Source organism: Sciurus carolinensis, chromosome 11, assembly GCF_902686445.1.
Source record: "Sciurus carolinensis chromosome 11, mSciCar1.2, whole genome shotgun sequence".
Lineage (NCBI taxonomy): Eukaryota > Metazoa > Chordata > Mammalia > Rodentia > Sciuridae > Sciurus > Sciurus carolinensis.
This window is the reverse complement of record NC_062223.1, coordinates 10,090,887-10,116,839: the sequence shown is the minus strand read 5'-3', so window position 1 is coordinate 10,116,839 and position 25,953 is coordinate 10,090,887. Positions and strand designations below refer to the sequence as shown.

The 25,953-nt window shown below is 56.6% G+C and overlaps 3 protein-coding genes and 1 non-coding gene across 9 annotated transcripts; all 4 read left to right on the top strand.

Annotated features, from left to right (window-relative positions):
* Positions 1 to 2,343: 2,343 nt before the first annotated feature.
* Positions 2,344 to 2,450, top strand: LOC124960881 (U6 spliceosomal RNA). The gene has a single exon (XR_007104198.1). It is a non-coding gene; the product is annotated as a U6 spliceosomal RNA (small nuclear RNA).
* A 2,402-nt stretch (positions 2,451 to 4,852) lies between these two features.
* Znrd2 (zinc ribbon domain containing 2) lies at positions 4,853 to 6,182 on the top strand. Its single transcript, XM_047519584.1, has 4 exons — positions 4,853 to 4,953; positions 5,047 to 5,198; positions 5,326 to 5,410; positions 5,833 to 6,182. The coding sequence occupies exons 1-4, from the start codon at positions 4,935 to 4,937 to the stop codon at positions 6,174 to 6,176; spliced, it is 600 nt and encodes a 199-aa protein (XP_047375540.1). The 5' UTR covers positions 4,853 to 4,934; the 3' UTR covers positions 6,177 to 6,182.
* Positions 6,183 to 7,081: 899 nt separating this feature from the next.
* Fam89b (family with sequence similarity 89 member B) lies at positions 7,082 to 8,568 on the top strand. Its single transcript, XM_047519585.1, has 2 exons — positions 7,082 to 7,372; positions 7,775 to 8,568. The coding sequence occupies exons 1-2, from the start codon at positions 7,082 to 7,084 to the stop codon at positions 8,051 to 8,053; spliced, it is 570 nt and encodes a 189-aa protein (XP_047375541.1). The 3' UTR covers positions 8,054 to 8,568.
* A 1,853-nt stretch (positions 8,569 to 10,421) lies between these two features.
* Positions 10,422 to 25,940, top strand: Ehbp1l1 (EH domain binding protein 1 like 1). 6 transcript variants are annotated; one of them, XM_047516666.1, is made up of 20 exons: positions 10,424 to 10,834; positions 13,525 to 13,582; positions 13,789 to 13,884; positions 14,198 to 14,251; positions 14,341 to 14,519; positions 14,597 to 14,727; positions 15,191 to 15,226; positions 15,312 to 15,380; positions 15,466 to 15,628; positions 15,789 to 18,024; positions 18,500 to 18,657; positions 18,739 to 18,787; positions 19,213 to 19,890; positions 23,312 to 23,381; positions 23,501 to 23,556; positions 23,652 to 23,775; positions 24,035 to 24,134; positions 25,061 to 25,134; positions 25,213 to 25,327; positions 25,431 to 25,680. In XM_047516666.1, exons 1-20 carry the CDS (start codon positions 10,731 to 10,733, stop codon positions 25,528 to 25,530), a joined length of 4,650 nt encoding a protein of 1,549 aa, XP_047372622.1. In that variant the 5' UTR covers positions 10,424 to 10,730; the 3' UTR covers positions 25,531 to 25,680. The 6 variants fall into 6 exon arrangements, with proteins under 6 accessions (XP_047372620.1, XP_047372621.1, XP_047372622.1 ...); XM_047516664.1 differs by lacking the exon at positions 25,061 to 25,134 and having other exon boundaries at positions 10,422 to 10,834; positions 25,431 to 25,940; XM_047516667.1 differs by lacking the exon at positions 15,191 to 15,226 and having other exon boundaries at positions 10,425 to 10,834.
* Positions 25,941 to 25,953: the final 13 nt, after the last annotated feature.

The following is a 25,953-nucleotide window of genomic DNA, read 5'->3' as shown; positions in this document are numbered from 1 at the left end:
AGTTTCTTTTCTTTTTTCTTTCTTTTTTTTTTTTTTTTTTTTTTTTTTTTTTGGTGGTGCTGGGGATTGAACCCAGGGCCTTGTGCTTGCAAGGCAAGCACTCTACCAACTGAGCTATATCCACAGCCCGTTCTTTTAGTTTCTTAAGGTGAAACATTAGTTTATTGATTTGAGATCTTTTTTTTTTCCTTTTGCAATATAAACATTAGCAGCTATAAATTTCCCCCTAAGCACCACTTTGGCTGCTTTCCACAAATTTTGCTACATTGTCTTTTCATTTTAATTAAACTCGAAGTATTTTCTAATTTCCTGTGTGATTTCTTCTATGACCTATTGGTTCTTCAGGAGTTGTTTAATTTTCATATACTTAAAATTCCCCAAATCCTCTTCTGTTATTGATTAATTTTGTTCCATTATGTCTGAGAATATACTTTGTATGAGTTCAGTCTTTTTCAATGTATAGATACTTGGAGAGTTTTCAGGCCTCACATATGGTCTATCCTGGAGAATGTTCCATGTGCACTTCAAAAGAATATGAATTCTGCTGTTGTGTGGAGTGCTCTATAGGTGTCATTAGAACATAGCTTGACGTCTGCTTGACTTGCATAGCTATGATCTTTCTTTTTTAAAGGAAGTGCTTACAGGAACATTTATAGCTGTTTATGTTAGAAAAAAAAAAGATCTCAAATAGATTACCTTATATTTCACCTTAAGAAACCAGAAGAACAGGGGCTGGGGCTGTAGCTCAGTGGCAGAGCACTTGCCTAGCATATGTGAGACACTGGGTTCCATCCCTAGCACCACATAAAAATAAGCAAAATAAAGGCATTCTGTCCATCTACAACTACAAAAAATTTAAAAAAAGAAACTAGAAGAACAAGCCAAAACAAGCTGAAGGAAGGACAATAAAGGAAAGATAATAAAGATTCGAGTGGAAATAAGTAAAATAGAGCAAAGTGATAAGGGAAACCAACTAATTCAAAAATTAGTTCTTCCAAAAGACCAACAAAATTGACAAACCGTTAGCTGGAGACTGACCCTCTGGGGCCCAGGTCAGCCAGTGGTACAGACCTCACAGCTGCAGAAGGAAAGCGATGTGGCTGTGGTTGGTGAGTCCTGAAGTCTCCCAAAGGTCAAGCAGTCGTTAATAAGAACACTGCCAAACAATATGCAGCGATGGGGGTATTTCTGTCCTGTTGTTGTCATAAGATCTCTTAGGTTTTCACCTGGTTTTCTATAAGGGCTGGGGGTTTATCTAGAGTGGTGGAGCTGATGACTAGAATTTATCTAAAATTTTTGGTATCTCCTTCTCTGGTGGTCACTTTTATCAGCATTGTAAAGGCAAACCAGAGCAGAAAGAGCCCAAAAAGTAATTAATGTCCCATCTATGCTTTCCTGTTAGATTTTGTCCATCTCAGGAAACTTTCCTTAAGAGAGTCAAAGTTCCCTGTAGAGGACTTACTGGAAAAAATGACTGAGACCCTCTACTGTGATCTTGGAATGGATAGAAGTTTGTCAGGATAGGTAGGGCAGAGCTGTACGATGGCCCAGCTGTTGCCATTTTTCCTTTTAAAATATGTTTTTAGTTGTCAATGGACATTTATTTATTTATATGCAGTGCTGAGAATAGAACCCAGTGCCTCACACATGCTAGGCAAGTGCTCTACCACTGAGCCACAACCCCAGTCCCTGATTCCATTCTTTCTTTTTTTTTTTTTTTTGGGGTGCTGGGAATCGAACCCAGGGCCTTGTGCTTGCAAAGCAAGCACTCTACCGACTGAACTATCTCCCCAGCCCCAATTCTTTCTTAACCAAGAATCATGTGTCCTGCCTATCAACTCCAAAGTGAACTGGCCAAAATTCTAATGAGTCATCCAGTTTCCGTCCATAGTAATGGTAAATTTTCCTCCATCTGCATTTAGTGTGTGCGTGCATCTCTGCAAATCCTGTCTGAAAGGGGATGGAAACTTCTGTACTTCCAGAATGAGTCTTAGTACTGCTTATTACAAAGAGGCGGACCTGTAGTTGACTGTGAGGAACTATCCCTCCATCCCCAGCCCCACCCGGAGAGAGGAGTAATAACCAGGGAAATGTCTGGCAGTTGACTTTCAACCTACTTTGTGGTAACTGGCCTGTAAGCAACTACCTAATTCTTTATGAAACAAAGTTGAAAACCTTTATTGCCCAGTTGGTCAAACAATTTGGTCAACATGCATGCTACAAATTCCCTGTCCATCCTTTAAAACCTGTTAATCGACCCATGAGATCCTCATCTTTCTTTTTACCAAAAGCCACATCTCGGTCCCCATTCTACCCTCATTGCCAACATTGTCAAGAAGTATGGTGCTTGCTTTGGCAGCACACATACTAACATTGGAACGATACAGAGAAGATTAGCACGGCCCCTATGCAAGGATGACGTGCAAATTCATGAAGTGTTCCATAGTTTAGAATTTATTAATAAAAGAATCTTTAACTTAAAGACCTAAGATCTAAGATTTTCACCCTTTGGGGGGGTTGTTTTTGTTTCGGCAGGAGGGTGCTTGGAATTGAACCCAGGTCCATGGGCATGCTGAGTCTCTTGGGTATGCTAAACACATGCTCTACCACCGAGCTACACCTCGTCCCTTTACCCTACCCTACTTTTTTTTTTTTTTTTTTTTTTTTTTTTTTTGGTGGTGCTGGGGATTTGAACCTAGGACTTTGTGCTTGCGAGGGAAGCACTCTACCAACTGAGCTATATCCCCAGCCCCCTACCCTACTTTTAAACAAATTAGTTAAACTGACACGAGTACATGAATGCTGGCAAAAGATACAAGACTTCTGGGTCAGAGACAAAGAACTTTATTACAGCACAGCGAGCAACATGAATGCGAGCATATCTGTCACCTCCCCCTTCCAAATCTGATGAAGGCAACTCACATGTTGAGTTGTATTTCTGAGAACCCAAACCTTTTATAATGGGCAGGGGGCATAGCAGTCCTTTGCTCTAGATGGGGACATTATTTCTAAGGTCTAAGGCTGTACACTACACAAACATCCTTGAAAAGGTAGTCCAGAGTAAGGGTGCACATTCTGTGTCTCTGCTCCTGCATAACCTGCACACACATGGGACTGGTAGGGAACAGTCTCCTAGTACCCCTCGACTCACACCTCTTCACTAAATCCTCACACACCCTTCAAGTAAGCATAAGTGGCCATTTCAAGAGGAGGAATTGAAGTCTAGAAAGGTGAAGTCAATTACTCCAGATGACAGAGCCAGTAAGCAGAAGATCTAGGATCAAACTCAGGCCTGTGCCTTGTCCACGCTAGAGTGGGTCTTGAGGCAAGGAGAGCTTCTGAGAGAGGTAGGGGTGAGCAATGGGAGAGGAAAATGTGGGAACAGTAGAAAGCCATGAGGGGGACTTGATTCGTAGGATTCTGGAGACCATAATAAGGACTTTGGACTTCTGTTTAAGAGAAATGGGGAGATGCCAGATGGTTCAGAGCAAAAGTAACATGCCATTTGTTTTAAAAGAATTACTCAAGTTTCCTACTCTGTGAAACAGTGACAATCAATAGTAGCACCCACTTCAAAAGGTTGAAAGAACTACAACGTGAGGAGAAAATGAAGGGCCAAAGAGGGAGGATAAATGACCAGGCAATGCCAGGCAGAGCAGGCAGCTGAGTGGGTCTTGATGATGACACAGAGGGTACACTGGGAAATTCAGGATGGGGCTGGAGCTGGAGACAGTAACGGCCTGGAGAGTCTGTGCATACAGGCTGGAGTCCAAGAGGTGGTTCAGGGACAGTTCCTACAGTCAGTCTGGCAGAAATGACTTGGGGTACAGCCCAAGTCATGTACAGTGGTGCCCAAGAGCCTGTTGATGATTGCGAGAGTAAGCAGGGACATAGGGCTCTCCTAGGAGGCAGCTATTATGGAAAAATGGCAGTGCCAGGGGGTCCAGCAGGAGGAAGACGGGGCCTGAAGTCACTTCAAGTAAAATTAAAGAAAGCATGTTTTGTCCAGGGAAGAAAGAGACTGTGGGGATCTAGTCCTGACTCCTTTCTCACTGTCCTGGTTTACAGCCTCAAGCTCCAGCAGGCTGCACATCTAGGGACCCTGCCTGCCTCATCGAGCTTCTCCCAACTTAATAAGGGGGAGGATGCACACGGACAAGGAACATGAAGGAAGAGGGGGAAATCACAAAGACCAGTGTTCGGGGAGGATTGGCAACTTTAACCTGCAATCCACTGAAGAAAAACCTAAACGTCACAAGTACATGTAGTAAGTCCCCCCTCCCCACTCCACAGAACCTGGACTGAGCATGCCCAGCACAAAGCGTTTTTCGGTCAGCAAACCATCTGAGGGCATACACTTAAAAAAAAAAAAAAAAAAAAAAAAAAAAAAGTCAGGCTTTGCATCAGTTCCAGGAGTCCGAGGTCTGAAACTAGGTGGGGGTCGGGTGTGTGGGCAGACTGGAACCCCGGACGTGCAGAAGGGGAGGGGTCGCCAATGATCCCAGCCTGGCCTTGCCTTGCTGGTCCAAGTGAGCACTGGGCCTGTGGAGGCTCCACGCGCGCGCAACCACGGTGGCGGAGCCTCCTGGCACCCGGCTCAGCCTGTGTGGAAAGGACAACCCCAAGTCAGGCGGAGGCCAGCGAGGACTTCTCAAACCAAGGAGTCCCCTCCATCCGCGGCCCTGCGTTGTTAGCAGGGCTTCCCCGGCGCCGCCCCTCCAATTTCGGTCCGCCGGGTTCCGGTTGGGAGACGCGCCTCCCGGGTAGGTGTAGTCTGCCGCTGACACGCCCCACTGTGGGCAAGAGGTCGGAGGACCCCCTGAGAGGCGTCACTTCCGCCCTCAGCCTCAGGCCGGTGTGGAAGGGGCCGGGGCGCGGCGGAGGCGCGCTGCTTGTACGACATTTCCGGTGAGCCCAGCGGCGACAACGGCAACATGGCCCTGAACGGCGCTGGTGAGGACTTGGGCTGCGGGGGCCTGTGGCTGCGGGGCGCGGGAGCCTGCTCGCTCCGGCAAGATCCCGGTCCCTTGTGCCTGTCTTCCCCAGAAGTCGACGATTTCTCCTGGGAGCCCCCGACTGAGGCAGAGACGAAGGTGCTGCAGGCGCGACGGGAGCGACAGGATCGCATCTCCCGGCTCATGGGCGACTACCTGCTGCGCGGTTACCGCATGCTGGGCGAGACGTGCGCGGACTGTGGGGTGAGGAGAGGCTCGGGCGAGTGGTCGGCGATGGGGCCGCGGGCAGGCCGCATGGCCCCTCCTCAGCCCTCCCCTTTGGACCCCATCACTCCTCTTCTCTCCTTACCCCGTGTGCTTTCTGGTCCAGACGATCCTCCTCCAAGACAAACAGCGGAAAATCTACTGCGTGGCTTGTCAGGAACTCGACTCAGACGTGGATAAAGATAATCCGGGTGAGGGGTCGGGTGTGCTCCGTGGGGAAGCATTGTGGTGGTAGATGCTCAGAACAGTAGGCCTGGGAGGTGACAGTGGAGTCTGCGGGTGGGCAGAAATAAGATTCTTTCTCCTTTAGGCTCTGGAGAGGACCATTCATTAAGACCACTAAGCACCTGCTGTTCCCATACTGTGGGAGAGTCTGAGCCTAATCAGACACAGTCTCCATGGACCAAAGAAGCCAGGGCATGAATAACTCACACAAAAATAGAAAGTGGGTTGGGCCTGGGAGTGTAGCTCAGTGGTGAAACGCGCACCTAACATGCCCAAGGCTCTGGGTTCAATCCCCAGCATAGTTCAAAAAGGCAGTAAAGAGCACACATAGAGGGTTCCCAGGTGTGCCAGTCATTCTGACCATTCCATCCACTTCTTCCCCTTTTAGCTCTGAATGCCCAGGCTGCCCTCTCCCAAGCTCGGGAACACCAGCTCTCCTCTGGCACAGAGCCACCCTCTGGCCCTAGGCCCACGCCTCAGCCCCCAGTACCCAGACCGGAGCATTGTGAGGGAGCTGCAGCAGGGCTCAAGGCAGCCCAGGGGCCACCCACTCCTGCAGTGGCTCCAAATGCAGATGTGGTGGCTTGCACACAGGCAGCCCTCCTGCAGAAGCTCACCTGGGCCTCAACTGAGCTGGGCTCTAGCACCTCCCTGGAGACTAGCATTCAGCTGTGTGGCCTTATCCGGGCATGTGCTGAGGCCCTACGCAGCCTGAAGCAGCTGCAGCACTAAGACCCCCCCCCTTCCCCCCTCCTCCAGAAAAACCCTCTAGAAAAGTTGCTGTTCCTGTGTGGTTTGTTCTTTTCTTGGTTCTAAATGTGCATGCCAGCCCCAGCTCCAGTCACCTTTTTCCTACTTTTGGCCTGTCACCTTTCCACCTTACACTCTCCCTGATGCCCTGAAAGACGAGTTGAGTTTTTTTCTGCACTCAGGATGAGGGGTAGGTAGAGGGCTGTGTGATATCCCCTTTCTGAGGAGGACATGGCCTCCTTAAAGGCAGGAGCAAGAGGGGTTGAACCCCTAGTTATGTCTCTGGCTGCATCCTCCTCTCCCAGCCAGCTAAGCCACTTATTTGTGACCTGTGAGATTTGGGATTCCGTTCCCCTGGTAGCTTCTCCTCCCTCCCTTAAGCATCCTGGTTCTATCACGCTGCCCCACCACATGCCCATCCCAGTACTCAGTAACTGACAGAGATTGTAGGAACCCCAACATTGCACGTTAAGAGCCAAGCATGGACTTGCCCCAGTATTCTGATCCCCACTTTTAGGTCCTTTTCCTTGGGAGAGTCGTCGTGCAGAACACTGTGTGGGGAGGGGCAGCAAAAAAGAACCGCCAACGAAACACTCCTGCCCTTTTTGACCTCTCCTTTCCTGCTTCTCCTGTGTGGGTGCTCCTGTTGCTTTTACTCGGTTCTCGCTACGCGGTCCCACCGCGGGTTGCCTTTTTAAGAGAGGCCCCGCCCATGCGGAGGGGTGGGGCAGGGGCGGAGTCGGAGGAGCTGGGGAAGGAACAAAGCGCGGCCTGCGGGTGGCGACTGTGCTGGGCCGGCCGGGCCGCGAGGTACTGAGCCTGCGGCGGCGGCCCAGGCAAAGTGTTGCGGGGAGGGAGGTGACATCGCCCTCCGCGCCGGCCCGGCCATGAACGGGCTGCCCTCGGCTGAGGCGCCGGGCGGCGCGGGCTGCGCTCTAGCCGGGCTCCCGCCGCTACCGCGCGGCCTGAGCGGCCTCCTCAACGCGAGCGGGGGCTCGTGGCGGGAGCTGGAGCGCGTCTACAGCCAGCGCAGCCGCATCCACGACGAGCTGAGCCGCGCCGCCCGCGCCCCGGATGGGCCCCGCCACGCCGCCGGCGCCGCCAGTTCGGGGCCAGCCGCCGGCCCGCGTCGCCCGGTCAATCTCGACTCGGCACTAGCCGCGCTGCGCAAGGAGATGGTGAGTGGGTAGGCGCCGCGGCGGGAGGGTCCCTGGAGAGGCGGAGTGCAGAGGCCCCGGACTGGGTCTCAGGTCCCGCAGAGGCATTTGAGTGGTGGGGGTTTGTAACAGTAATTAGTAATGCATGACAAGAGTTACTATGTATTTTTAAATATTTTACTCACGTTACCTCATTTCATCCTCCTTGAAGGCAGGAGCAAGAGGGCTGGACCACTAGCCTGGTCTGTTGTTACCCCATTTTACAAACGAGGGTCAGTGACTTGCTTAAAGTTTCAGAGCTTGTAGGTGCCTTCTGTTGTTCCCCAGAACTTTCACTTAGGAAGGCTGGGAAAGATTGGCTAGGGTTGTGACCTGGGCTGGGGGCTTTGGATTCCAGGAGAGCCCACTGTCAGTTGTCTGCAGGTGGGATTAAGGCAGCTGGACATGTCGCTGCTGTGCCAGTTGTGGGGCCTGTACGAATCAATCCAGGACTACAAACACCTGTGCCAAGACCTGAGTTTATGCCAGGACCTGTCATCCTCCCTGCACTCGGACAGCTCCTACCCACCGGATGCCGGCCTCTCTGATGATGATGAGCCTCCTGATGCCAGCCTACCCCCTGACCCACCACCCCTCACTGTGCCCCAGACACACAACGCCCGAGATCAGTGGCTGCAGGACGCCTTCCACATCAGCCTCTGAAGAGCTGGGGTGGGTGGCAATGCACCCGTGCAAAAGGCTCAAAACTCTCCCTTGAGCAAGTCCTCAGAAGACAGTGCCTGCTCTTCCACCTGTACCACCTCACTTCTCAGGAGAGCCAGGCATATGCCCCTCAGGCAAAACTGCCAACCCCCTCCTGGTTGGCTGGCACTGGGTGGGCACCTGGGTTGCCCACGGTACTGGGCCTCCTCTTCTCCCATATACGTGCACCCCAGCTTGGCAGTGGGGCCCAAAGTATCTTGCACTCTCCTTGGCATCATGGGATTGGGATGAGTGCCTGGCTCCCATCTTTTTTTTTTCATCTTTTGCTGCCACTGGCAGCTGCTGGCTCAGGGGCATCCCACCTCCAGTCCCTGGGATCCACTGCCCTGGATAAGGGCCTCAGGACCCATGCCTGCACCTATCCAAGGCCATAAAAGGCTAAGGCCCCATGCTGGATATTTAAGTTTAGGGGCCAGCCTCCTGGGCTGGTAAATAAATAAATAAATACTCTCGGAGTTATTGTGTCCTGATTGCCTGCTCTGGGGCCGGAATATAGCGGCTTCTGACAAGTGAGGTCCACACTTCGCCGGCAGGTGGCGTCCGAGACCCCGAGTGAAAGGCTTACCAGCGGCGGGTGCGAATCCTCCTCCCCCGGGCAGAGCTGGGAGCGTTCCAGGCTGGCGGAGCCTGGCTCCGCAGCTGTGTGACTGCGGTGGAGTCACTTCCCCTCTCCCTCAGGCGGCCTTCTCGCCCAGCCCCCTTTTCCCAGTCGCTATGGGCTTTCCTTGTCCTCCGGGAAGGAAGGAGAGGGAGCCGCCCATCTTGAGGAGCGAAACTTTCCACCTCCAGTGGGGGCGGAGTTGGTGCAGCACAGGAAATGGGTGGGCCGGAGCCGCAGCCCGAGGGGGCCCCTGGTCAGGACAGGGGAAAGCTCCAGGAAGGCCCTGGAGCTAGTGCCTGGTGGGTGTGTGAAAGGAGCTGTGGAGGCCGAAGGAAGTGTAGTTTTGGCCTCCTTGAAGCCAGCCAAGCCCGAGAGACGGGGCAGGGCCCCAAGCCTTCACCCACGCTTAGCGTCAGTGAAGAGGAATTGGGGTCCCAGACACCCCCATCGCACACTTAGTTTCACACAGATGGCCCAGCTCCCCTGCTACCCGCACACTTCACACTAAGAACTTTCTTGTAAGGCTCTTCCCCTTAGTCTGGAAACCCAGGACGCTAGTGGGACTGAAAATCATAGCCGGGTGTCAGGCCCACCGGAAGACACCTGCACATTCTCGAAGTTACACACTTCAGGCTTACAGGCAGCTCGCCCCATACCATGCAGTACAGTCATTTGCCTCCTGGAGTTGCAACCCAGCTGGTACTCCTGGCAGATCAGAGGTCCTGATCAAACCAAGTACCAAGCACCAGGGTTCCGTCCATTCACAAACTTGACAGGGCAAAACATGGGCGGGTGGGAGGAAACACTGATGTGTTGCCCCAGGCCAGTTCTCTTAACTCAGGGTTTTACTTGTGCAGATGGCTCATGCCCCTGCTGGGCTGGTGTTAAGGCTGCAGCTAAGGCGGCAGGGGCTCAAGGGGTGCACTTCCCAGGGGAGTCAAAATAAACATACCATACAGGCACAGCTCACTTTTTTTTCCTGTCTATGATAACGGATTTCATTTAATGAGACCTGTCAAAATTAGCCAGGCTCTGTGATAAATGCTGAGGTTTCATCTTCTCAATGACTATAAAAAGACAAAACTATAATTATCCCCATTTAACGGATGTCAAAACTGAGGCTGAGTGTTAGTGCTTCATCCAAGTCCACACACTGGGTTGGAAGTCAGGATCTGAACTTCCAGCTGCTTGTGGGAGGTCAAGGCTGTCTTCCTTATAACGGCTGAGGAGTCAGGCTCTGAGAGACTCGGGGATGGGTGCTGCTCACAGACAGGGCTACCGAGGTTAGTCCCTAATTCCACTTGCTCCTTCCTGCTCTGGTTAGGCGTGGATGGCAGCAGTCGTCTGCCACGCCAGAGCTGAGAACCTTTGAATCTGGTTCAGACTCTCAGGAAGACCCGGAACGAGTCCCTTCCGCTTTCTGAGTCTCTCTTTTCCTAGCCTGTGAAATGGGGTCACGAGTAAGAAAGGGCCACAGGCAGGAAGGGAGGCGGCCTGGACAGCACTCCTCGAGGAAGGCACCAAGTTGCTGGTGGCCCTCTGTCGGGGCCCATGCACTCCCATCCGGCCTGCAAGTCCACGCCGCCTCTGCGCGCACCAAACCGGTCCTACAGTCGCGTGTCACCACCTCCCACCTCACCCAGCCCCCGCGCGCGGGTCGCAGCTCGAGGCCCCCGGAAGCCGGGTCGCTCCGCCCCCCGCGCTCCTGCCCCGGCTCCCGCCCGGCGCCCGGGCCCCGCCCGCCCTCCGACGGGGGTGCGGCTCCAGGAAACGGCGCGCTCGTCGCTCCGCTCTCCTGCCAGCCCGGCGCGCCTCGGACCACCCCGCCGACTCAGCCAGACCACCGGGCGGCGGCGGGGAGAGCAGCCGGCGTCTGAGCCTCAGTCACTTCCGCACGGACGGGGCGGGCGACGCGGATAGGAGCCTCGGAGACCATGGGGACACGGACCGGGCCAGCGATCGCAGGCCAGCGGGAGCCCCGGCCCTGAGAAGTGGGCAGCAGGAGCGGCGGGGGCCATGACCTCGGTGTGGAAACGTCTGCAGCGCGTGGGCAAGCGGGCCGCCAAGTTCCAGTTTGTGGCCTGTTACCACGAGCTGGTGTTGGAGTGCACCAAGAAATGGTGAGTGGGAGGGAGGCCTGAGGGACCATTCCAAGATTGGGGGGCGCCATCAGGCCTTTGGCGCTGAGAGAACTCTGCCCCCACCGACCCAATGACCAGAGGGTACCCCATCCCAGCTTGGGCCTGGCGTCCCAGACTGGGAGGCTCAGAAGTGCCTTGTGGGACCCCTAAAGCTGGGGATGTGGGAACCTTCTTGGGGCTGGGGTCAGGGTTTGGAAGCCTGAGAATCTGCCTGTGCCCAGTTTCCTCAGCTGTGGTCAGGGCTAGGGAAGGGAGGCTGGGGGGTTTGGGGCCAGAGATGGCTCAGGGCAGCCCTGGAAAAGTTTCAGGTTTTGAGGTCTACAGGTGGCCAGAGCTGGGGCGGAAAGCTCATGGAACAAAGATGTTGCCCCCCTTAAGCCCTGCCCTCTTGTGAGCCAGAAGACACCCCTCCCCTTCACCAGAGTGGGCTCTGGGAAGATGGAAATGTCTCCACAATGTCCTTAAAAGGGGAAACTGAGCACTTGGAGGGCTGAGGAGGGAGGCGGGAGCCGCTTAAAGGGGCCTCAGGACCTAGGAGGTTGTAGGTCTTCGGGAGAGGTCCTGCAGAGGGCCAGGAAGTCGGGTGAGGGTGCAGGCCCTGCCCCGGACTGCCAAAATGGCCAGGGCATCTGGTTCAGGTTCACTTGCCCCCACCGGCAGCTGCCAGACCCCTGCGTCACACCCTAAATATACGAACTCACTGGTGTCAGCTTCCCTTGGCTGGATTAGGGCACAGCTGTGGGGGCCTCACCCGCCCAGCCCAGTGGGGCTAAATTTAGGTTCCCAAGGGGAAGGGCTGGGGCAGGCAGAAACCATGGGGTCCAAGGGGAGGGGAGTGAGCAAAGACAGGGGTCCTTGGGACAACTGACATATCTGTGGCCTTGCTCACACTGGGCCCTTCAGTTGACAGAGGCCCAGAGAGGACAGAGCCTGAGTGGGTAGCACAGCACAGAGCTAGCACTTGAACTCTGGCCTCTGGCTTCTGCCCCAGCATCCTGAGTGAGGCCAGGGGGTGCTGGGCATTGTCCTGAACAGCAGGCCAGGGGTGCAGGCAGTGTCAATGCGACTGAGTCATAGGCAGTGAGTAGGTCCTTCTGGGCTTCTTAGCCTGGAGCCCAGGACAGGAAGCTGCCCCTGCCCAGGTCGGAGCTCCCTGGGAGGGTGTGCCTGGCCTGAGTCAGGCTGCCAACCAGGCCCCCGCCCTCCATAGGCACCCCCTGTTTTGCTTCCCCTTTCTGGGAAGGCCTGTGGCTATCTTTGTTGGCCATTGCCTGCAGTTTGGGGGTGGGGAAGAGAGCTTACCTCTGGGCCAGAGGGCTCTGGGCTACACTGTGGGATCTTACTTGGTCGACCTCTCTGGGCCACCCTCCAGGGTTAATAGGAGAGCCATATCCTGGCTTGGCCTAGGAGGGGCAGTGAGTGGGCCAAACCTGAGTGTCCTGGCATGGGGCTGGGGACAGTCAAGGAGTGCTGTCGGGCTCCTTCACCTGAGAGTCCCTCAACCGTCCCCATCCTTGGCAGCATTTGGATGCTAATTCAATTGGGCCCTCTCCCCCGGCCCAGCCACATCAGCTCCACGTCTGGGACTAGGCCCTGGGCTTCGCCCCTCCTTTTGTTTTTGCCTCCACACATCCCCGCACCTCCTGAGCCTATGCTGTTCAGCGTAGCTGCCACCTCCTGGAAGTCCTCCCTGATGAGGCTCCACTATCATCATCTTTCTGCAAAGCTGGGGTCTAGGGCTCTGGGTTCAGGGAAGTAGGCTGACCTTCCTTGGGATCCTGGGATCCCTGAGCACGGCAGGCCCTCTGCGTGGGTTCTGCTAGAACAAGCCAACCCCATGCCTCTGCCCGCACTCCACCCTCTCCCTGCCCCTCCCTCAGCCTCCCCCTTGCACTTGCCTTCTGCTCTGCCTGGAGCCCTCTTGCTGGAGAACCCCAAGTGACCCATGCCTCCCCCACTCACACCTCTGCTCAGACACGGGCCTCCTGGCTCTCTCACAATCCCTGAAGTTAGTTTGCTCATTTATTTTCCTTCCCCCACTTCCCTTGTCCTTGGCCCCAGAAAGGTCTTGCCTCTCCTTTTTTCCACTCTGTTCCCCAAACTGGGCTGGGTGGTGGGTACTTCAAAAATAATTTGTGAGTGAAAGGACTTCTTTTTTTCTGAGACTTGGTCTCTCCCTCTGTCTCAGAGTGTGTGTGTCTGTGTTTCTGTCTGTCTTCTGTATTTGTGTCTGCTTTTCCTTTCTTTTTTTTCTTGTTGGCACTGGAGGTTGAACTCAGGGGTGTCTTTTACCACCAAGCTACATCCCCAGTCCTTTTTATTTGGAGTCAGGGCCTCACTAAGTTGGCTGAGGCTGGCCTCGAACTTTCAACCTTCCTGCCTCAGCCTCCTGAGTTGCTGGGACTACAGGCATGCGCCTCTCCTCTTTCTACATCCTCGCTGCTGGTCCATGCTGCCTGGGCCTTTGCCCTTCGCCTGGGCCCCGCCCTGCCTCAGCAGCCCCACCCTGCACCCTGTGGCCCCAGATAAGGGCTACCCAGGCCTTCTCCTAGGGGGGAAGGGACAGGGCCAAAGGAAGACCCTGAAGGAGGTGGGGAGGAGGAGGAGGAGGAGGAAATGAGGAGGTTGGGTGGGCCCAACTGAGCCCCCTCCTTCACTGTCTCCCTCAGGCAACCGGATAAGCTGGTGGTGGTGTGGACCCGGCGGAATCGTCGCATCTGCTCCAAGGTGGGGCTCGTGTGGTTCGAGGTTGGGGGTAGGGCCTAAGGGGTGCTGAGTGGAAGGCTGGTTGGAGCTGATGGGGAAGTGGAGTTGGGTTCCAGTTCAGCCCTGAATGCACAGGGAGAGGAAGGCAGGGTCAAGGTTGGAGAGAGGGAGTGCAGGGGAGGGAGGGAGAGGTAATTCCGGGGGAAGACTCACACTGCCCCTTTTAGGCCCACAGCTGGCAGCCAGGCATCCAGAACCCATACCGGGGCACTGTGGTGTGGATGGTGCCTGAGAACGTGGACATCTCCGTGACCCTGTACAGGGTGAGTCTCCAGCCTCCGACATGGACAGGAATAGGCAAGGGATTGCAGCGCCGGCAGCCACCGGACCCCTGGTGGGCTGTTCATCCCAATGAGAAAGGACACGGGGGAGGCACCCAGAATTTCTGGGGCAGGGGCTGGACTACTCAGCGTGAGTGGCCGGGAGTTCTTGGAGGAGGCAGCATTTGCCACACCTGCAGGAGCAGAGGCATCTGGGACTGGAGCTGGGGCAGGCCCCACGGCACCTCCTGAGCCAGCACGGACTCTTCTGCTGCCCTCTTGGCAGTCCTGTACTCACTCCTGCCCTTGTCCCCAGGACCCCCATGTGGACCAGTATGAGGCCAAAGAGTGGACCTTTATTATTGAGAACGTGAGTGCTGGGGTTGGGGAGAGGGCTGGGGTCCCAGGCACCTGCGGGCAGCACTGATGCTCCTCGCTGCATCCCACCCCTGCCCACAGGAGTCCAAGGGGCAGCGGAAGGTGCTTGCCACGGTGGAGGTGGACCTGGCCCGTCACGCAGGGCCTGTTCCAGCCCAGGTCCCGCTGCGGCTGCGGCTAAAGCCCAAGTCTGTGAAGGTGGTGCAGGCTGAGCTGAGCCTCACCCTCTCGGGGGTGCTACTGCGGGAGGGCCGTGCCACGTGAGTGCCCACTTGCCCTCCTGGCCCTGGCCTGTGATCTGTGACCCCAGCCCTCATCCCTGACCTCTCACCCCCAGGGATGATGACATGCAGAGTCTGGCCAGCCTCATGAGCGTGAAGCCTAGTGATGTGGGCAACTTGGACGACTTTGCTGAAAGTGACGAGGATGAGGCTAATGGCCCAGGGGCCCCTCGAGGCCCCCAGCCAGGTGGGCTCACAGCCTGCCACATGCTGAGACTGCCAAAGCCTAGGGGAACTGGGGGCACCGAGGCCACAAGCCACTGGCTGTGCTGGGGCAGGGCGAGCTTGTGCATGCCCAGAGAGGGAAGCTCACTACTGCCCAGCAGTTCCAACCTGCCCAGAGCCCTGGTTGCTCTAAGTGGATTCTGTCCTATGATAGCCTTGGTCCTTGACCAAGTCCTGTAGGATGGTTCTAGTGCTTTCCCTGCCCCTGGCCCTCTCAGCTTCAGATTGGTGGGTACCTGTGCAGCCTGTGCCTGACCTGAGAAGCTGGGTCGGAGGCCCAGAGAGGGCTGCAGTCCAGTCTCCCCGCCCCTCACCGCCTGTCCCTCCCTCCTGCTCATTAAGGCTTTTTGTCTGTCTGCTCTTGTGGTTTTCTCTCTCTCTCTCTCTCTCTCTCTCTGCATCTGTGGGCCTGTCTCTTCTCGCAGGCCTGGGCGGTGCCCTGAGGCTGGGGCGTATCCCAGGTAGGCCCTGTACTCTCATTGGGGGAGGGGGGCTGACCTGCAGGCCCTGCCCTGGGCTCACTCTCGCCTTCAACTCCCACCCCAGATACCTCACGGGAGCTGAAGACACTTTGTGAGGAGGAAGATGAGGGCCAAGTACGGCCCCGGCAGGCAGGTGAGGCCTGGGCTGGGACTGGGGGTGGGGACTGGACCCCAATTTACAGGACCCAGGCCTCAGTGACCCTTCCCTTCCTCCCTAGCTGCCAACCCTTCTGGTGCTGAGGATATCAGCCCAGCGCCCGTGAGTGCCCCTGCACCTCCGACCAGGGCCTCCTGGGGCCAGGGGTCAGAACCAACTTCTGCAGCTGGGGGCCAAGTGGGGCCTGAGGCCCCAAGGCCCCCAGGAACCCCACCAGAGACAAGGTGAGCTCTGGAACCAGCCTCCTCTGCCCCTGCCCACTGCTGGGCTCCGTCCTCTTCTCCCTGCCCTGCTTCTCCAGCGCCCAGCAGGCCGAAGGGTGGGGTGCAGCTGAGAATGGGGCCCATGGGAGCCCCCCAACGCCCCTTCCTGTTCTATCCTCAGGTCCTTGAGGCAGCCAGGCCAGGACACGGCCCCCACTCCAGCCCCTCGGCTCCGGAAAGGCTCTGAAGTCCCCCGGCCCCCAGCCCCCCAAGGGGGTGATGAGGTCCCCAGTGCTGCAGAGGCTCCCCAAGCAGGAGTGGGTTCTTCTGGGGAGACCCAGACCTGGCCAAGCCCTCAGGAAGGGACAAAGGCCCAGGGAGCCAGGCCAGGCCCAGATGTTGAGGACCAAGGCCCCAGAGATACCTTGGAGGTGCAGAGACCCAAAGTTGAAGAGGGGGACAATGGGAAAAGACCAGAGGCTAGTGAGGTGGACACTGAGCAAAGGGCAAGAGTCACAATTGGTGAGACTGAAGAGAGGTCAGAATTTAGTAGAAAGGCTGCTGAGCAGAGATCAAAGGTGAGTCTTCTAGCCAAGGGACCAGAGGCAGCAGGACTGAAGCCTGAGGCAAGTTTTAGGGTGACTCCTGAGGCTCCTCCAAGGGGCTCTCAGGGGAGGATGGGGTTCAGGGCCCAGGAAGAGGCTCCCGCGGGCCTGAAGCCACCTCTAGTAGAGCTTGCAGAGCACTCCGGACATCTCAGTGACCTCAGGGGGGCCAGGGCTGCTGCAGGCCAGGAGAGAGAGGGTGCAGAGGTGAGGGGCAGAGCCCCTGGTGTTGGGAGGACAGCCCTGGAGCAAGGCCCCTCTGCTGGAGCAGCAAGCACTGGGCCCCAGGTGAGCAGATTTCAGGAGGCCCCGTCATCATCTGACCAGGGGGTGATATCTAGGGATCTGAGGGTCTGGGAGGAAGAATCTGACCAGTCAGGGGCCCTGGGAACACAAACTGAGCTAGCAAAGTGGGAGGAATTGAGGTCCCAGAAGACAGAAGCAAGCAGGTCAGTGTTCCCAGTGACAGAGACTAGGATAGCCGAAGCTGAGATACTGGGGGCCCAGGCAATGGAGGCAGGAAGATCAGGGGGCCTGGAGTTAGAGGATGCTGGGATAGCAGAGTTGGAGGTATTAGGGACTCAGGAGACAGAGGTGGGGGTTCCCGGGGCACCAGGGACAGAGGCTGGGATGATGGCAGAGACTGAGGTATTGGGGACCCAGGAGATTCCTGAATGTTCTGGAGTACTGAGAAGAGAAGCTGAGATAACAGAATCTGAGATATCGGGGACCCTGGAGACAGGGGAAGAAGGTTCTGAGATACCAGAGACAGAGGCTGGGGAGGCAGAAGCTGAAATATTGGGGACCCAGGAAATAGCAACTGACAGTTCAGAGGTTCCAGGAATCCCAGTTGAGGTGGCTGAATCTGCGATATTGGAAGCCGGGCAGACAGAGTCAGGGATCTGGGAGATCCAAGGCGTAGAGACTAGCACAGCAGAAGCTGAGATATTAGGGATCCAAGAGGTAGCACCTGGGGATTCAAGGGTCCCAAGGATACAGCCTGAGATTTTGGGGACCCAGGAGACAGAGGTAGGAGATTCAGAGGTTTCAGTGATAGAAAATGAGGCCGCAGAAGTTGAGATATTGGGGGCCCAGGAGACAGAGGTAGGAGGTTCAGGGGTCCTGGGGATTGAGACTGGGACAGCAGAAGCTGAGATGTTGGGGATCCAGGAGATAGTAGCTGGGGGCTCAGGGGTCCCAGGGTTAGAAGTTGAGATAGCGAGGGCCCAGGAGGCAGAGGCCGAGGGCTCAGGGGTGTCAGGGCCTGTGGCTGGAGTGGCAGAAGCTGAGATGCCAAGGCCCCAGAGGATGGCAGCTATGGGAACTACAGTTTCAGAGCCTGGGGAGACAGAGACTGAGAATTTGGGGGTCCAGGAGGCAGACACTAGGGTCTGGGGAGCTCTCACATATGAGGATTTAAGGGCCCCAGGTACTAAGCAAAGAGTTTTAGGGTCCCAGGAAGTAGGGGTAGAAGTTTCAGGAGGAGAGGAAGAGACTAAAGTTTTGAGGGTCCAAGGGGCAGAGCCTAGGTTTTGGGCATTGTCAGAGGTCAAATCTGAGGTTTGTGGGGCCCAGAAAGCAGAGATGATGGGTGTAGAGCCCCCAGAGAATAAATCTGGTATTTTCGAGGCCCAGGAAACAGAGGCTGGGGTCTTGGGAACCAAGAAAGGGCAAGAAGCTAAAGGAAGCCTCCCAGAGGCCAGCCTGATTGCGGTGCAGGTGGCCAGCGAGGCTGGGGCTGGGGTGCCCAGGCCCTCAGGGGCCTCTTCCCCAGAGGAGCCTGAAGAGGACAGGAGGCTGCCGGGCAGCCAGGTAGGGATGGGGGCCACCGAGGACCCAGCCTGCTTCTCTCACTAACCTGGGGCTGAGCGAACGGCGGCTCTGCATGGACCCACCTGGTGGACTGAGAAGGGATGGGATGGGGGGCTCAGCTTCAAGAAGTCCCCTCATCCCTTCCTCCCTCAGGATGTCCCAGCTCTCCCACCCTGTCTTCCCTGGGTCGCATGGAGCTGAATACCCCTAAGCTGATTTTCAGGACTGACTTTGAGATGTGGCTGCTGGTGACCTCTGATCTTGCCTGGGGGCAACTGACCTTTTAGGTGACCTTGGCAGATAATGTACTTGAGCTGAACGCCCTTTTGCCCGGCCCCAAGGCTCTGGCCAAATGGTCTCTGAAGACCCCTGCAAACTCAGAAGTGGGGTTGTTTTGTGCCAAGCCTGAACTTTCCAAGGGCAGGGGGCACAGGTCCCAGATGCACATCCCCTAAGCCCACCTCTTTGTCCCCAGGCACCATCTACCCTGGTCAGCTCCAGCCAGTCCCTGCTGGAGTGGTGCCAGGAGGTCACCACTGGCTACCGTGGTGTCCGCATCACCAACTTCACCACATCCTGGCGCAACGGCTTGGCCTTCTGTGCCATCCTGCACCGATTCTACCCAGACAAGATGTGAGCTTCCAGAGGGCGTGGGGACGGGTGGGGAGCCTGTAGGGAGGGCAGCCCAGCTCCTGACCGGCCCTCTTTCTGCAGTGACTATGCGTCCCTTGACCCGCTCAACATCAAACAGAACAACAAGCAGGTGAGATGGGGATGAGGGTCTAGAGCCAAGCTGCAGACTTCAGAATTGGGGAATTTATGGGCTGCAGGGCCCTCCAGTGTGGCTTTTGAACACATTTCACCCTCTTTGTCATTAAATTGTTTTATTTAGTTTGTTTTGGGTTTTTTGTTTTGTTTTGTTTTGTTTTGTTTTGTTTTGTTGAAAGCATTATTTCCCCCAGATCCTTTTTCCAAAACCACCCTTTGGTGGACAGTGCAGTTGCTAAGTAACGCGTTGGCGGGGGCCCTGTTGCTAGATTTCCCTCCACAGGAGGTAGAAGGCGTTGCTAGGCAAACCCTGGCTTGCAACTCGCGGAGACCCCCTGAGCGGGCTGGCCCTGGGCTGTGGCGTTGCTGGGTAACTTCGGTCGCCACCGCGGCTGCTGACCCCGAGCGCACCCTTCCTAGGCCTTCGATGGCTTCGCGGCCCTGGGCGTGTCGCGGCTGCTGGAGCCAGCTGACATGGTGCTGCTGTCGGTGCCCGACAAGCTCATCGTCATGACATACCTGTGTCAGATCCGTGCCTTCTGCACTGGGCAGGAGCTGCAGTTGGTGCAGTTGGAGGGCGGCGGTGGCGCCGGCACGTACCGCGTAGGTAGCGCCCAGCCCAGCCCTCGCGACGACCTGGACGCCAGCGGCCTGGCGCAGCGGCTGCGCGAGCACGGGGCTGAGGCTCCCAAGGAGTCCAAGGAGACCGCGGACCGCGAGAGCAGAGCAGCCTCCAAGGGCGCGGACGTGGTCTGCGCGCCCAAGGATGGAGAGACGGAGACCACGGGCGAAGCACGCCCAACAGAGACCCCTGGGGAGGGCTCTGGAACCAGGGCGCCCACATCCCCAGTGCCCCTGGCGGAGGGGCTGGTGAATGGGGCGGGGGCGCCAAGTAGTGCGGGCGGCGTGAGACTGCGACGGTCCTCGGTCAACGCAGAGGCCGGGCCGGTGCCGCCGCCCAGAGCGCATGGCTCCTTCTCCCACGTACGCGACGCGGATCTGCTAAAGAAGAGGCGCTCACGGCTGCGGAACAGCAACTCCTTTTCGGTGGACGACCCGGACTTGGGGGCCGCAGGAGCTTCGGGAGCCGTGGCTGCGGTGAGTGCCCCGCTTCCGCTGCAGCGTGAGGTGGTGAGGAGTCGGGTAAAGAGGGATCCTGAGTGGCTCCAAGAGCAGAACCGGTTGCGGGGGTAGCAGCTGAAGAGCACCGGGACTCAGCAGGGTTCTGGGAGGCCCTTCTGATCAGAGGGCCTTGGTGTGGTAGTGAGCTCCACCAGCCAAGGTCCACTGGACTTTGCTGCCAGCTTGGGATATGTGCTAGTGGTTTTTAATATCTGTCACCCAGTTTGGGGAGCCATGACTGTAGTAGGAAGTTTCCGGAAGGCTTTGTGTTGTCAGCACTAGGCACAGTGCTTTGTGGACTATAGAGTTGACCTTTCTCTGTGAGTGGCCCTGAGTCGGGTGCAGTTGTAGTGGGGGCAGGGTTTCCGTCTCCAAGGGGTCCTAATCCCAAGTTCTCCAATTTGGATCTTTACCACCAGATGCTGGAGACCAGTTTCCTCCTCCTATAATGGGAGGTTGGAGGTGGAAGACCCTACCAGGGCCTGTGTCCCAACCCCCATCCCCTGCAGGTCTCTGGTCAGTGTCACAGGGTGTGACATCACTGTGTTCAAGGGGAGGCGGTCCTGGAGAGAAAAGGACTCATTGGAGGACTCCTGTCACTGAAGTTCAGGCTATGACTTTGAAGCTGGGGTCTATGACAGCAGGAGCAGTTCTGTCAGGCCCCTGCATGCTTGTAACCGCCCAGTGACAGTCCTTGAGTTCGGAGAAAGGGAGGGCCTCCATTGGAAAAGGCTTTCTGGAAGAAGTAGCGGCCCTTTGAGCTAGTTGATGAGTAGGAGAGTCTTCCTAGGTGAAAAATGGCAGGGGGTGGCTCTTAAGTGGAGGGACCTGAGCAAGCAAAAACATGGCAGCTGGACGTCTAGGCTCCCAGAAGGTCTGCAGATGGTGGTGAGGCCAGGCTGAGAGCTGAAGTGTCAGGTCAGAGGCACGGGTTGAACCTGTGAGGGGAGACAGAGGGACTTTCGAGGCACTCATCAGAGGTGAGAGGCAGGCATCTCTAGCCCAGCTGGAGAGTGAGTGTCAGTGGCTCTTTAAATCTTAAAGGGGAGGTTCCAGCCTACACCCTCCTGGGCCCTTATCCCAGCATCTGGTCCTTCCAAGCCTGGTTGTCCTCCAGTTCCTGCCCCATAGGAGATATTTGACCCAGGGGGCTGGAGGAGACTCCTCCTCATTGGCCACTCCCAGCCCCAGGGCTCCAGAGTATATTGGGAGGTGGTTCAGCCTGGCCCCGCCCTTGGGAACTCCCAGCGGCCTGGCGTTGGATGAGGTCAGGCACCTAGAAGCTGGGGTGGGGATGAAGCAACTCCGTGAGAAGACAGATGTTTCTGGTGCAGCCCTGCAAGGCTGCCTGGAGGAGGGGCCACACTGAGGGTATAGAAAGAGGAATTTGGGTCAGACATGGGGAAGGAAGCGTTGGAACTCCCATCAGTGCCGGCATGAGTAAGCTCAGTTCCTGCTGAGGTTGGCTTTCTCCTTGCCTCTGCCTGCCCTGTCGATTGAGCCCCTCCTTATTGCTGGCCTGCCCCATGACTCCTTACAGTGTCTGTTCCAGAGAAGAATGACCACCCCATTTTCCAGGTTGGAACATTAAAGCTCAGGGAGCTGAAGAGGCTCAGGGTATGAACCTAAGTTCTCAGCCTGAGCTCTTGAGTGGCGCCCTCTGCTGGCCCAGCTCTGTTGAGTTGTGCCATCCTGGGCAAACCATTTAAGCTTTGTGTGCTCTTCCCCTGGGGCCAAGAAACAAAAGTGTGAAAGCCCTTTGCAAAGTAGCCTGCAGGTGCCACTCAGGCAGCTCTAAAAAAGGGAGCTGCATGTTCCCTAGGTGTCATTCTGGAGCCCTGCAACCCTTAGGTCCAGGAACTGGGATTTCTCCCTAATTTACATAAAAGGACACACACACAAAGAACTCCCAGTGGGTGTTCAAGCTTGGAAGTAAGTTTTGGGTTAAACAGTGCTGGGCCCTAGACCATGTCTCATGTGGGCTTCATCTCTGAACCTCAGTTTCCTTATCTGCAAAGTGAGGATGGAAATGGTCCCCGCTTCACCAGGTTGTCAGGAAAACTAAACGAAAAGCACCAGTAAAGAGCTTTACAGTGCCTGACCTGAATGCTTGGTAGATATTTGTTATTATTATTAATTATTATTAATTATCCATTCGTATACTCTTGAGTGCATGTTGTGGGCCCAGCCCTATCCGAAGGGGTGCCCTGTGGTCAGGGAGACATGCATAGCCACAGCGTGATAAAGTGTCGGGCATCAAGCTGTCATGGGGGAGGCCCTGGGCACCATCTGCTCAGACTGGGGACCAGGATAGGCTTCAGGAGGCATGAAAATCAGGGAGGGAGACAAGGAGGACTATGGGAACCTGAGGGGGCCTCTGCAGGAGGCAGGCTGAGCTGGGTCATGAAGGTCAAGTTGATTTGGGACAACTTAAGATGGAGGCCCATTTCAGGCTGCCAGTGCTTTTTAGGGAACTGAAAGTCCATCATGTGGCCAGATGGTGTCATCTAGGTGGGACTTAGGATGGTAGGAGAGTTGAGCTAAAGCTACCCACAGGCCCAGGAATTGAGGCTGGGGTACAAACAGTTATGCCACCAATGAAGGTTTTGGGGTGACCTCTCAGTTATGCCATGAGGATTGTTTCGGGCAGGCATGATGGTGGATGCCGAGTTAGGCCACCACTGACCCCGGCCTCAGAGGATGGCACCTGGGCCAAAGATGTCCAGGGCTGCTTCCAAGAGGGGTGCAGGCTGGGGCAGACAGTGGGGTGTCTTGACACCTTCTCCCCACCCTGTGAAAGAGAAGGGTGGTCAGAGCAGTGTTGTCAAGGGACTAGGTTGTCAGATGAGCTAATGTTGGGGCCCCCAGGGCTGACAGTTCCAGCAGGTCATCCGGAGTGGGGCACATCACCCTGGACTTTTAGGGTAAAATTTTCAGGTCCAGCCAACCTGGATTCCGGGTGTGGGAACTGATAAGGTGGGAGGGCGCCCCCTTTTGGCTGGGAGATGGAGGTGCTGGCTCAGAATGCCCTAGGTCCAAAGATGGGGCTTGAGCAGCTTGGTGTCACTCCCAGGGTCTCTGGCTGTGATAGGGATGCCAGCCCTGGGTGAAGGGAGTCAGGGAGGCTGAGGGGGCTACTTGGAGGGGTTGGTTATCATCCCAGTCCCAGGAGTGAGGACTTGGAGGCTTGGCGGGTGGGTGTGGACAGGCCAGGACCATGGACTGGGAGTGGAGGCCTGGCCTTTGCTTGAGGAGGCACTTTCCCCAAAAGGGGGTGGTTGGGTAGCAGGGTCTGGGAGGGAGGACCCCACTCTCCCTCTGTGTGAGAGGCTCTGGCTGACCCAGGCTAGGCTGTCAGGGCACCCCTGCCAACCCTCACTGACCTCTTTTTCCACAGGAAAGCCCCAGCCCTGACCCCAGCCCTCCCCCTGGCCCACCCACAGCCACTGCCCTGCAGCAGATCCCTGGTGAGTAGTTTGGGGTGGGGTGCCCCCAGCTCAGCTCAGGCAGCTCACAAACCCTAAGCCGAGAATTTCCTGAGGGCGTGTGTTGGTTGGAGACACCTTAGCCTGGTCTCTGCCTGCAGGTGGGAGCACCCCATCGGAGGAGTTACCCCCAAGTCCAGGGGAGGAGGCTGGGCTGGTATGTAGGGCTAAATGGGGGAAACTGAGGGGTGGGCACTTCCTAGGCAGAGCTTGAACTGAGCCCACCTATTCCCTGCTCCCTTCCATCCCCAGCAACGCTTCCAGGACACCAGTCAGTACGTGTGTGCAGAGCTGCAGGCCCTGGAACAGGAGCAGAGGCAGATAGATGGACGGGCGGCTGAGGTGGAGACACAGTTGAGGAGCCTCATGGAGTCAGGTGGGCTGGCCTCTGCGGTCCACTCCTCAACACCCCCCAGACCTACCCGGCCCTGCAGCTCCTTCGGGCCTCAGGAGGAGTTGGGAGCGGGCACGACTGGAGTCATCGTCCCCTTTATAGTGGGGCCTGCGGTGGGAGCAGCTTGCTGGAGGCACACAGCTCAGGCCTCAGGGATGCCACCAGGACAAACCCCCTCGCCCAATCCCAGCTGCCCTACTCTGACTAGCAGACGTCCAGTGACTGTCCTGGCCTGATTCAGGTGCCAACAGGCTGCAGGAGGAGATGCTGATCCAGGAGTGGTTCACCCTGGTCAACAAGAAGAACGCTCTCATCCGGAGGCAGGATCAGCTGCAGCTGCTGTGAGTACCGGCCCCAGCAGCTGGCCTGCTGCCCCACCAACCCAGACCCCACCAGCTCAGGCCCTGCCCCCAGCTGGCACGGGTAGACTAGCAGAGGGGCTCTTAGCTACTTTGGTTAGGGCTATTTGCTGCTTTCTTCTTTCTAAAAAAGATCTTTTTGAAAAAACATTGTTCAGCCATCAAATTAATTTTTTGTGCTTATTTCCTGTATAAAGAGTATACCTCTTTAAGTGGGGCTCTCTTTGTTAATGAGAAAGCGAAGACCCAGAGGAAATCGTGGCCCAAAAAGGTCAGGGCTAAGTCCTCCAATGTGACCCTCTGCCTTTATGGTACAGAAAACAGGACTTGAGGGATCTGAGCAGAAGCAACTCTCCCTTATTATCCTCCGTGGTGGAGATGATTTTACCTCCCTTTTGCATTATGGATTTCTTATTTTTTGTACCAGGGATTTTTGAACCCTGGGGCACTTAACCACAGAGCCACATCCCCAGCCCTGTTGATATTTTGTTTTGAGATAGGGTCTTACTAAGTTGAGGGCCTGGCTAAATTGCTGAGGCTGGCTTTGAACTCCCAATCCTCCTGCCTCAGTCTTCTGGGTTGCTGGGGCTCGGGTTACAGGCATGCGCCACCACACCCAGCAACATTTTGGATACATTTTTTCAGACCAATTTTAGCCTAATACTTCCATCCAAATAACCTTCTGGGTTGTTTCTTATTTTAAAAATGGGTGTGGACAGCATAAACATCCAGTAATTGGAGAACAATCACAACAGAAGGTAATTCTCCGTGGGGACTGGGGTGTACTTTTGAGGTCAGCCCTGGGCTATGGGAACAGGTAGGAAGAGTGGGAGGGGTCCCAGAGCAGCCAGAGCCCTGGGCTCTCCCCAGTGCTCTTTCCCTCCCTGACCCGGCATCCTGCTCTCCAGCATTGAGGAGCAGGACTTGGAGCGGAGGTTCGAGCTGCTGAGCCGGGAGCTGCGGGCCATGCTGGCCATCGAAGGTGGGAGACAGGGCTGGATGGGGCTGGAGGCAGGACAGGGCTGCTGGGGCACCTCCTGACCCAGGCTCTGGCCCTCAGACTGGCAGAAAACGGACGCACAGCAGCACCGAGAGCAGCTGCTGCTGGAGGAGCTGGTGTCGCTGGTGAACCAGCGCGACGAGCTGGTCCGGGACCTGGACCACAAGGAGCGGATGTGAGTGGAGACCGGGATGGACCGGGAGCAGAAGTGGCTCCAGGGCCCAGGGGTGAATCGCGGGTGGGCCACGCTGGGCTGACTTGAGCCCCTTCCCTCCCAGTGCCCTGGAGGAGGACGAACGTCTGGCGCGCGGCCTGGAGCAGCGGCGCCGAAAGCTGAGCCGGCAGCTGAGCCGGCGCGAACGTTGCGCACTGAGCTGAGCCCGCCCGGCCTCCCCGGCCTCCCCCGCCTTCCTAGCCTCCCCAGCCTCCCCGCCTCCCGGCCCCGCAGCTTTGCTCGCAGCTGGTGCCTGCTCTCCTCCCGTGGCCTGCGCTGCGGAGGACCCGGCCCTCGGGATGCGGGGTGAGGCCGCTGCAGGCCGTCGGCGCCCCTTCATAGGACGGGCGAGGGCCACACCGACCGGAGCCGCTGGGCTGCCGCGCCGGCCGGACATATTTATTTGTCGGTATGAGTGTGAGTGTGCGCGTGTTGATGGCGACCGGGGTTCCAGGGGCGCTGCGCAGAAATCCTGCCCGATCGCAGGGCCCCGGCAGGCCTCCGAGGGAGAGGAATGGCGGGGCCTGTCAACCACGCCCTCCTGTTCCTCTGGCAATAAAGTTGGACAAGGACACACTGGCGTGGAC

What these genes read in the sequence shown, in the direction of transcription:
- Znrd2 (XM_047519584.1), top strand. An exon ending in AGACGTGCGCGGACTGTGGG is followed by an intron (nt 5,199 to 5,325) that starts GTGAGGAGAGGC and finishes TTTCTGGTCCAG; the next exon opens with ACGATCCTCCTCCAAGACAA. An exon ending in CGTGGATAAAGATAATCCGG is followed by an intron (nt 5,411 to 5,832) that starts GTGAGGGGTCGG and finishes TTCCCCTTTTAG; the next exon opens with CTCTGAATGCCCAGGCTGCC.
- Fam89b (XM_047519585.1), top strand. Translation starts at nt 7,082, where the DNA reads ATGAACGGGCTGCCCTCGGCTGAGGCGCCGGGCGGCGCGGGCTGCGCT. An exon ending in CCGCGCTGCGCAAGGAGATG is followed by an intron (nt 7,373 to 7,774) that starts GTGAGTGGGTAG and finishes AGTTGTCTGCAG; the next exon opens with GTGGGATTAAGGCAGCTGGA.
- Ehbp1l1 (XM_047516664.1), top strand. Translation starts at nt 10,731, where the DNA reads ATGACCTCGGTGTGGAAACGTCTGCAGCGCGTGGGCAAGCGGGCCGCC. An exon ending in ATCGTCGCATCTGCTCCAAG is followed by an intron (nt 13,583 to 13,788) that starts GTGGGGCTCGTG and finishes TGCCCCTTTTAG; the next exon opens with GCCCACAGCTGGCAGCCAGG. An exon ending in CTGGACCACAAGGAGCGGAT is followed by an intron (nt 25,328 to 25,430) that starts GTGAGTGGAGAC and finishes CTTCCCTCCCAG; the next exon opens with TGCCCTGGAGGAGGACGAAC.